Here is a 10,474-nt window from a genome sequence, read left to right as displayed (position 1 = left end):
TAAAACAAAGAAACAGGTTGGCCTGGGAGTACAATGATCTCTATCATTGGAATCAGGTATTTGGACACCTGTCAAAGATGATCTAGAAGGAACTAGTCTATTGGCTGGGAGTTGAATTAGATGAACTTTAGTTATCTCCCCAAGCTCTAAACTTCTATGATTTTAGATTTCAATCTAGATTTAAGTTGTATTAAATTTAATTTCAATTTAGATTTAAGTTGTAGACTGTTTACCTGTGCATTGGGTAGACACTTCAATGACACATTATTAAAACTTTCATAGCACATCCAATAACATCATTATACAAAAAATAAACTCAGAAATTTTATTAATTAAATATTAACAAAGTAAATTGTACATTTTGGTACCCAACCAAACCTAGAGTGTGCAGTATTTCATAGCCATCAAATTTTCTTTGTAATTCAAATCTTACATAGTACAAAGACTTAGAATAATATTCATAAATCTGAATTCTTTTAGCCATAGAAAAGTAACTCATGGGCTCTCTGAGACTATTGAACACTATTCCTTTCGCTACATCTTCTATTTCTGCCTTGATTATTCTTTTGTTTCTCTTCTGTTTTGTTTGCTAAAAATATCATCATTACGAGTAAGTACAATGATAAATTTTGCTAAACTCTTTCTTGCTTTTAAGTTCTTGGAATATGAGCACTTGTTCTGATGTACTCCAAGGAACTTTTAAGTTTATTTTCCTTTCTTAGCTTTCATTGTTTCTAATGAAAGGTTAAAACTAAAATAGCTCTCCTTCAGAAATGTACAAGAGCATATTTAATTTAGTTTTTGTTCCTAAAAGTCAGTGGTTAATCAAAATGATATGACATAAATTTTCTGCATTTTCCCCCTCAATATTATTTTTCCCCAACAACGACTTTTCAAACATTAAAAGCTCTGAATTTGAGATCCTGTGAGACTACTTTTATATTTATCATGGATATTAATAATGTTAACAAAATATCTTGTGTGTAATATAAATGTCTGTTGGAATCCCATCAAAAGTATGGTTAGTTCTCATGGGAGAATAAAATAAATTGCATGTTTTATCCTTCCTGGCTAACTATTTGCTTCTATAAAACCTATGGCCTCTCAATTCATTTCTCGATGCAGCCGTTTAGGTCTGCCAGGGAAAGCTACCAGGAAAATCCCCCGGTTGATATTCTGTAGGTAGACCTGATCTGCAGCCAGAGCCTTTTCCTGGATTGCACCAAGTTGAGACTCCAAGGAACCAAGCAGGGTTCCTACTATTTGAGCCTTTTCCTTTATTTCTATACCTGGAAGCATTTTTAAAAAGTAATTTTAATTACTCTCAAGGCTCTCAAAGCCTTGCTGCTTAGACTCAGTGAATGAAACCTCATTTGAAAAGATATGACAAGTAGATCATAAGTATTGTGTTAAAAGAATGAAACGTTGATTTTTTTTTTAAATAAAGAGAAAAAAGTGTCTTATAAAAATGTTTCATTGCGATACACAAGCAGGACAAATGGTATATATTAGCTCCTGAAGGCTTTGAAAAGCCTTCTTCCTTCACTGATGGACAGTGGGGTTTATCACCTCAGCTATTGTCAGCTTTCCCCTCAGGTAGTCTTTGCATGAAAAACACAAAACTGTCTTGAATACTCCAAGCTGAGTTGAGAAACCATCTGTCAGAGATGTAAGAAATTCCTGACCCTTGGGTGGAAGGCTTCATGGTTTCTTTCAATTTTTAATTCCCCTTAGTCATGATAAAGATACTTTCTTTTCCCCCAAAGGAAAGTGGGTACATGTGACTTTTGGATTCTAACAGAATTGCTAAGAGGTAAGATGAAAATTAAACCTTTCTGTATATGAAAGACCAGCAACCCCTATCCCTGCCACTGTCTGATAACTTATTTGACCGTTTCTGCAAAAAGAATTTTAAAATTAAATAAAACATTCTCTATATTTATCTCCTCTTTATATTAAGAGAAAACAATCTCTAAGAAAAAATTTCTACACATCACAGGTTAATTACAATTTGAGTTGCTAGTGTCTGGAAGCCATTGCCTGTGTGATGGCTCCATGCCTCAGTGTTAAAAATAAGAATGAGTCCAAGTCTAGTGAATAGAGGTCCACACAGACAATTACTGTTTTTGTTGGTTCCTCTGGTACCAAGTCTAAGAATAGAAAAAACAACAACAACAAAACAACAAAAAACAAAAAACAAAATCCCTGGCAACGCAACAGAACTGTCTTTTACTACCATCTTTCCCTTCAGCATTAGCTGAGGCATGTGTGTGATGGAAGGAGGTGAAGGAACCCTCAGTAAAGGAGCTTAGTTCCATTAAGCACTGTTGGAAACTATATTGGATATAGTATATTTAAAATTAATTAAAAAGGTAAAGGGTTTTAATGCCTTTTAATATAAGTAAAAATTGATTTTATTAAAATGCTTCTAGATATTACAATACAATGATTTATTTATCACTTCGAGTCTGTACCATGAGTATAACTTCCTTTCCAAGAATATTGATTTTTTAAAATGTATTTTGGAAGTAGAAAAAGAACCAAAGCAGTTTAACAAAATTCTTTTTCACCATCCTTATTAAACAGAACCAGATCCATTATGTCATCAGTGACTATTTAAAAATAATAGAATTTTTTTTTTCCCCTAAAGGGGGTAGAATTAACCAATTAAAAGTGTTTCTTAAACAACAAAGGACAGGTCATATTTTTCATGTGTTTTGTTTACGTGAAACATGAAATGTCAAATATTAAATATTCAAAGTGAAGTACACTGAGTCATTGAAATGTGTGAACTATTGAAATGGGTTATCAACCTTATTGGAGTCCTTGTGAAGCTCTGAATTCATTGTTAATATGAAACAATTAAAAGTTTATATTTCTTTTTAGATTCAGAGCCCAAATAGAATTGATTTAAAATTTAAAACCCATCTTTTAAGAAATTTCAGCATTGTGTTGTAGGTTAAACTGGAGCAAAAACTGTATTTGTTACTCATTTTTTTTTCCATGATTTTTCTGTTAAGAACTTTCTCAGACTCGAAGGTGTTTAAGTGAATTCAGAATAAATGTGTCAGCAAAAAATGTTATTGAAATTTATGGGATGTTTAGCTCTTACAGCGTCTCTCATTCTGAGTACTGTATTAAATGGACAGCAATAATTACATGTGTTTTTTCCTAGCTTGTGATGTGAGGTGGCTTGCATTTCGGTGTGTTATTCTTATACTCAGGATTATCTCACTTCAAATGAGGAACTCTATTTCAGGGCTCTGCTCGAATATAAAGACTATCATCTGGGGATTAGAACTAGGCTGATTGTTAGTTATGCATCGTGGTATTAGTTCCCTTGTTATTTTCCATGGAATAAGAAGGCACATGAAAGAGTGTTTTTGCTGCTAGTGCCTGGCTTTTCCGCAGCTCTTTGCATCTGCGATACTGGGAGGGAAGGGCAATGCAGATTGTAAGGTGAAACCCATAGGAGACCCACATCACTGTGGTCAGTAGACAGGCACAACAGTGTTACTGTTAATTAAGAACAGACCCTGGAGTCCAGTGTACTTGGATTCAGGTCTAATGCTCAATAGCTGTATGACTTGGGCAGTTACTTAATGTCTTTGGACTTCAGTTTCACTGTTGTCATCAGTAAAGGGAAGGTTTAAGTAAATGGGTGTGTGTATGCGTGTGTACATATATGTATATATACATATCCTATATGATATATATGTTTTACCTTAATATATGGATATACATATTTACTTAAGATTATATATATATCTATTTAAGATATATCTGACATACTTGTATATATTCATTTAACATATACAAGGACATGTATATATTTACTTAAGATTTTATATACATATAATAGAGCAGTTCTTGGAAGGTGGTAAGTGCTTCTCAAATATTAACTATTATCATATTACCTTATCATTTCTATATCTGAACTACTAATGAGTAACAAAATTGTTTGCTGGGACAATTCTTTTCTTTCTCTGCTTTGTCTTTGAAGGTTTAAAGTTGTAGCGAAAACACCACTTTTAAGAAGCTGACTGAACACGGAATGAGAAGACAAAGGAAGGTGCTGCGTTCATAGAAAGGATATCACTTCCTGAATACATATCAACAAGCTCTTTGTAGAACTAGCAGAGGGACTGTTAAGGGCTTTTGTTTTAGAGATGATGGATTGATATTCTAGGGACTGGCCAGATCAGAGCCCTCATAACAACTGCCTCTCATAGCCTATTACTAAAACAGTAGCCTTGAAAATCAGTATAATCTCATATAAATCAAAACACTAGAATGTGAGTTTCCTAGCAGCAGAGATTGTGTCTGCATTGGGTCACTGCTGTATCTGCAGAGTCCAGGCAAATACTCAGTAACTATTTCTTGAATGAATTGATGAATGAAAATTTTGACCTTTCCTTAAAATAAGATGACCATCAAAAGCAAAGCAGAGAAGCAAAAAATAGGAGGTTTTCCACTTCCTGGCAGACTTCTGTCCCTGAGAATGCTGGTAAACAGGTAACCATGGCTGAGAAGCAGCATGAGAAGGGCGTGAGTGCAAATATATACATGTAGCAAGAATTTTAGAGGTTATGGATTTGGTTAAGTATTTACGGGAAGGTGGTGTGGAGTGGTGCCACGCTTAACTCAGATTTGTGCCCATGTGTCATATTTAAACTACAAGAATTTGTTCAGCATCTGCCTAACTTTAGTGTCTAGATTTACACGTTTTTCTCCCCAGGTTTTCAGAAATATTTTACCCATGACCAAGTGTCATAAATGTTTACTCTCTGCAAACATTTGGCTTACTTATAACAGTTTCTATTCAGCGCTGACTGCTAAAAAAAAAATCAGTTTGACATGATCCATTTCACAGGTAGGGGTGGTTCTATAGCATTACTTATAATTTAGCTCACAACCTCAGATAGTGGATTAATGCAACATTTACACAAGTATGTCTGACTTAATCAAATCTAAATACATATTAATTTTTACTGCCATAACAGACATTTTTTGAGAACAGAAAGAAGTTCCCTTTATAGCAGAGGCAAGCTAATAATCTGAATAGGAAACTATTCATTTGTACACTGTAAGTTTTCCTAATTATCTTTGTAATGAAAACTGAGAAGGTATTAGTCATTCTTGGCTGAGTCAATTCCACTTGTCTTTTCTAAGTATAATAAAAACAGCAAACAACCTGAAAGTACATTAATTGATTAGACATGATTTCTTACATAATCTCATTTAACTTTGGAAGTTCCAAAGTTGATAACATTAATAATGAGTCACCAAAAAGCTATCATTGATCTATAATGTGCATTACACATCAGGTTTGGCCCAAGAACTCTGTAGTGGGCCCCAAAAGAAAAACAAAAATGTTTACAAGTGAGCCATGGCAGAATTGTGCTGAAAACACATACCTGTAGCCACAAAAACAATTAGGCCTAAAGCAATTAGGGTGAACATTCAGCTTCATTTTATTCCAAGGAACTGTTTCTACCCATGAAGCTCCATGCAGAAAGGGTTCTTGAGTTAGAACGCTATTGAGGGTGGTATAATTTCCCTTGGCCCTTGGACGTACGTGTAAGGTGAACATTTTACATTATTGAACAGTAACAAAAACGTAAGCCATAGATAACACAGATCTGATCAACATTAACACACTTGGCATTTAAGGCTAACCCACATTGGAAAGCAAATATTTTCAGGATGGAGATCAAATATCTTAACACAGTGTCACCTGTCGGAGTTGCTAGAAAAGATTTATTTAAAAATCAATTCATGGTATGTGTTTTCACATTTGTTAGTTTCTTTTCACTTGTGCGCTAGAGGAGGCACTTTAAGATCTCTTAACTGGAGTTTCAGAAGTACAAGACACTGAGTTTCAGCGGTCAGTGGTAAATATGGCAAGGAATTAGAGTGATATTTAAAAGAAAGTAAACACACCATTAATTCAGAAAATTTCGCTAAATCTTGTAAAAATCACTGGTCTCTGATTTGAAGAATTTATTCTTAAAAAAAATAAATAAAAAGGATTAGTAGCTATCACTCACCTATGCCCAAATAAGTGAATACTACAGCTTTCCGATCTTAAGGTATAATGGTTTTGTTGTTTGGGTTTGTAAGGGTTTTAAAATATTGACGAGTTTAGTACTTTGAGTTATGTTTTGAGTAATATTTCAAAGTATCGTATTATGCATAGGTTCCAAATAGTCAGAAAAACTAAAATATCGAATAAAACATGTTGGAAGAGTTTAGTAAAACATATAAAAATCAAAAGGCTAGAAAACCCCCACTCCATTTTAAAGGTGTAAAAACAAACTGCATTCGTTCGTGGGAATCCAGAGGCTTTTTTGGGGGGGTGGGGGACGGTCTTAGTTAGTTGGTAAGTACTGCACACGCCACAACACGTTGGAAAGTAGGTCCTGGTACACACTAAGGAATATCCAACCAGGTAAATACATCAGGGTGATGAGACCCATGAAATTGAGCGGGTAGTGAGAATAGTCCCAAGAACAAGCGCCGCAGGTGCGGAGACCCAGACCCCAAGACAACTCCCACACGTAGATGAAGATCACGTAGATGGGCACCCGTTTCCAGGTGCTCCAGCCGCGACTGTAGTGAAGGTAGAAATAGAGCTTTTCCACCACGAAACTGCAGCTGCCATACATAAGGAAGGACCAGAGCGACGTGTGGCCGCTGGTTGCCCCGTCCCCCTGCCCTAGCACGTTAAAGAAGAAGGTGAAGAAGATCTCATCCAAAAAGCCGTGCATTCCGAAGAAAAGAAAGCGGAGCAGGTCCGGCAATCCCCGGCTGGGGGTTCCTTCGGTGCCCCTGGGGCCGCGGGGTCGCCGCCGCCGGCCACCTGCTGCCGCAGGGGCTCGGGCGCCGGGAGGGGCGGGGGGCGCGCCCAGTCGTTGCTGCCGCGGCTGTTGCCGGTACCGCAAGCGCAGGAATCGCTCCAGGAACACTTGAGAGTGGTAGAGCGCCAGCATGTACTGCAGCGCCAGGTCCAGCGCCCCCGTGCCCCCCAGCCCGCCGCCCAGGCTGAGCAGTAGCGCCTGGCCGGCCAGGGTCTGCAAACCCACGTGCGCCGAGGGGTAGAGGAGGAAATTGAAGACCAAGGCGCTGGGGCAGCGCCGCTTCTGCAGGTAGACCTTCTCCAGGGCGAAGTGGGTGAGCGCGTGCAGGAGGCAGCGGTAGGGCGAGGAGAAGCCCAGCATCCGGAGGTCGGGGCTGCGAGCGAAGCGCCGCGCGGAGGACACGAGCACGTCCAGGGTGATCCCGTGCATCCCGTAGAAGTAGAGGCGCATCCAGGCGGGCAGCGCGGCGCCCTCGGCCGGCGCTTCAGCAGTGGACAGCGGCTCAGGGCGGTCAGTAGCAGCCTCGCTTCCTCGTCCGCCCGGCGCCCCCGGCCGCCGCGCCGCGCTGCCTCTCCGCGCCGGACTCTCGCCATCCGTGTCGCTGCCCGCCATGGGCTCCGACGCTGCCTGGGCGCCGAAGCCCGCGCCGCCGCCGCCGCCGCCGCCGGGAGCGCGAAGCTGCCGGGCGGAGGGGCCGAAACCCGCGTCGCCTCCCTGCCGCTGCCGGCCCCCGGGGGGCGCGCAGGGAGCTCCGTCCCGGCCGCGGCCCAGCGGCAGCGGGAGCTGGTGCACTCGGGGAACGCGCGGGCCGCCGGGCTCGTGGAGTCCCCCCGCCGCGGCCCCACCGCGCCCTGGGCTCCAGTCCGGGGCGAGGTGCCGCCGGCCGGCGCCCGCGCTCACCCTGCGCGGCCTAATAGAAGCCGCGGCCCAGCGAGGGGCGGAGGCGCCGGGACTGCGAGGAGAAATGCCGAGGCTGGCGCAAACCCCATCTCCTGCGCGGCTCAGCCACGCCGCCTCTGCTGCAGGCTCTGGGAGCGGAGCAGCGAGCAGCGACGCCTCTTCTCCCAGCCCTCCCCATGCCCCTCTCCGCCTGTCGCGACCTCTCCCGCCTTTGCAGCCGCCCCTCCCCGCCCCAGCCCCAAAGCGCTCAGTCCCTGGGGGTCTGCTGGCAAAGGCCCGGCCCTGCTTCTCCGCCTCCTTTCCCCTCTCTGCACCGGGTCTCCGGCCGGGCGGGAGGTGTTCGCTCGGGCGGAGGCACAGAGTGGAGAAACACCTAACAGGTGTGACTGCGAGCTGATAATGGGCATTCCCTGTGTCGCCGAAACCAGGGCCAGGGCCTGGCTGGTGGAGACGAATGGCTGAGTGCCACAGAGCAGGGGCCGGGCCTGAGACCAGACTATAGTGCTGTATATTTAATGTCCTTACTCAAAGCCAGCTGTGTCTCCGTCACTGAGAATAAACACGAGACTCCAAGCCTGCCTACCCCAGCGTTCCCCTGCATCTGAAAATTTGCCGCGGGGCCTGGTCCACTTTTTCAATCTCTCTCCCTGGACAGTAGTCTGCTTTCCTCTAGGCCAAGGACAGAGATCGAAGTCCCTCAGCATTTATACAGTGATTTGAAGCCAGTGGGTCGGACATTGCTCTGGCTGCCATGGAGCCTCATAGCAAGAACAGCACGCACGTTCACTTACACTGGCACCCAGCACCGTGTTTTCTCCTTGCAGAACTAGATCATCTCAGAATGGAGAGTGAAATAGAGGGCGAGGATGGTTTTCGTTGCTGGTTTTTTTTTTCGTTGTTCTTTTTTTTTAGGTGGAGAGGGTGGGGTAATCCAGAATTTTGGTGTGTTGGGCTCCACTTTTTCCCCCTCTCCATTTGTGAATCAGGCTTAGAATAGGAAAGAACCTGGTAAATTATACTGATTACCACCCCCCCCCCCCATAAAAAGGTCATGTGTAGGCAGAAACTAGATTAACAGTTCTAATCTGTTCCTAGATAAGGAGATCAGATGTTCCCTTGATAGAGGGCTTTCTGAGAATTTTTTTTTTTTTTTTGCTTCTGGAGTACATTTTTCTGAAACATTTCCTCCACTTCTACAGCAACCTCCTTCCCTGACTTATTTCAACCCCTTATGTTACAATCTGTGGTTGCTAGCTTGTCTGTGAATTAGATAAGAGACAGAAATAAGAGTATGGTGAGAAGAAAAATTGTTAAGGTGATATCAACACTTGTATAAGATTAAAGCACTGATTTTTTTTAAAAGCTTTGTTATCATGTGGTTTATTTGCAGATTTCCTTTGGCAACTGTCAAAAGTCGGTGGAAATTGTCATGCCAGGGGCAGAAGCATCAGATCTGGGCTCATCAAAACCAGGGTTAGTTGTCCAAGTGCCTGAGAAAGTATGATAGAAATAATGATGTAAACATTTTCATGAGCACCTACTATACACAAGATACTATCTACACTGGGAAAATAAAGGGTTATAAAACGCACTGAGGTATATAATCCAGTTGATATCAAAACTATCATACCTGTGTAAAGCCCACTTACTTAAGATGATTATTAATAAGTAATTATGGTTGGCGAGTAGTACGTACCAAGTAAAACATTTATTTGAGTTATTATTGCACTAAATAAACTCAATCCTGGGCTCAATTTATCAGATATTAAAAACAAATGCTCTGTTTCTCCATAATTGCTATTTAGGCAAGGGAAAGAACTTCATGATAATAGCATAAATATAGCCACTCAAATGTGCATGCACTAACTTGCAAGATTAAACTTGGATTGTTTTCAAATAGTAAATGAAATTCAAGGGCCTAAATCTCCTATTTGTTCTACTTTTTCTCAAAGATGAGAGGAAAACTTTGAAAGGTCTCATTCTGTCCTTCAGTCTAGTTCCTCTTAGGAGGGCTTCTTTGACCTTAGGAGCTAAACAGCTGTCTGAGTGATGATATCTGTAGAGACGTAACAGTTCATGTGTCGCCAACACGGCCCTTACTGGAATGGCCAGGATGGCTCCACATGGGTGCAAGCCCTGGAGCCAGGGTAGCCAGTGTGACCAGAGAGAGATTTGAGAGTTCAAGGGTCCTTTGGAGGACTGTGATCACTTTTAGTGAATTGTCACCTGGTGTCCATAGGTTCAAGGTTGTAGTCTTTTAGATGTGTGGCATACCTGAGACCTCTCATTGCATCCCAGAAGAACAAAAGGAAAGTCCATGGAAAACAGCAGTAAGAAGAAACCTTACACGAAGTCCAATAAGGTGAGGCATGAAAGTATTGAGAGAGAAACAGTAAAAAGCAGCAGTCCAATTAACAGTAGATATAAAAACCTTTCTTGGGCCGGTCCGGTGGCTCAGGCGGTTAGAGCTCTGTGCTCCTGACTCCGAAGGCTGCCGGTTCGATTCCCACATGGGCCAGTGGGCTCTCAACCACAGGGTTGCTAGTTCAATTCCTCGAGTCCCGCAGGGGATGGTGGGCAGCGCCCCCTGCAACTAGAGAACGGCGGCTGGACCTGGGGCTGGGCTGCGCCCTCCACAACTAAGGCTGAAAGGACAACTTGAAGCTGAACAGAACCCTCCACAACTAAGATTGAAAGGACAACAACTTGACTTG

General features: G+C 42.3%; 1 protein-coding gene across 1 annotated transcript; it reads right to left on the bottom strand.

Moving 5' to 3' along the window:
• Window positions 1-311: 311 nt before the first annotated feature.
• Window positions 312-7,567, bottom strand: TMEM229A (transmembrane protein 229A). Its single transcript, XM_074315652.2, has one exon. It carries the CDS (start codon window positions 7,470-7,472, stop codon window positions 6,372-6,374), a length of 1,101 nt encoding a protein of 366 aa, XP_074171753.2. The 5' UTR covers window positions 7,473-7,567; the 3' UTR covers window positions 312-6,371.
• Window positions 7,568-10,474: the final 2,907 nt, after the last annotated feature.

The sequence above is a fragment of the Rhinolophus sinicus genome, chromosome 8 (genome assembly GCF_057876585.1).
Source record: "Rhinolophus sinicus isolate RSI-liver-muscle chromosome 8, RSI-T2T, whole genome shotgun sequence".
NCBI classification, from domain to species: Eukaryota; Metazoa; Chordata; class Mammalia; order Chiroptera; family Rhinolophidae; genus Rhinolophus; species Rhinolophus sinicus.
This window is presented reverse-complemented; position numbering and strand designations above follow the sequence as displayed.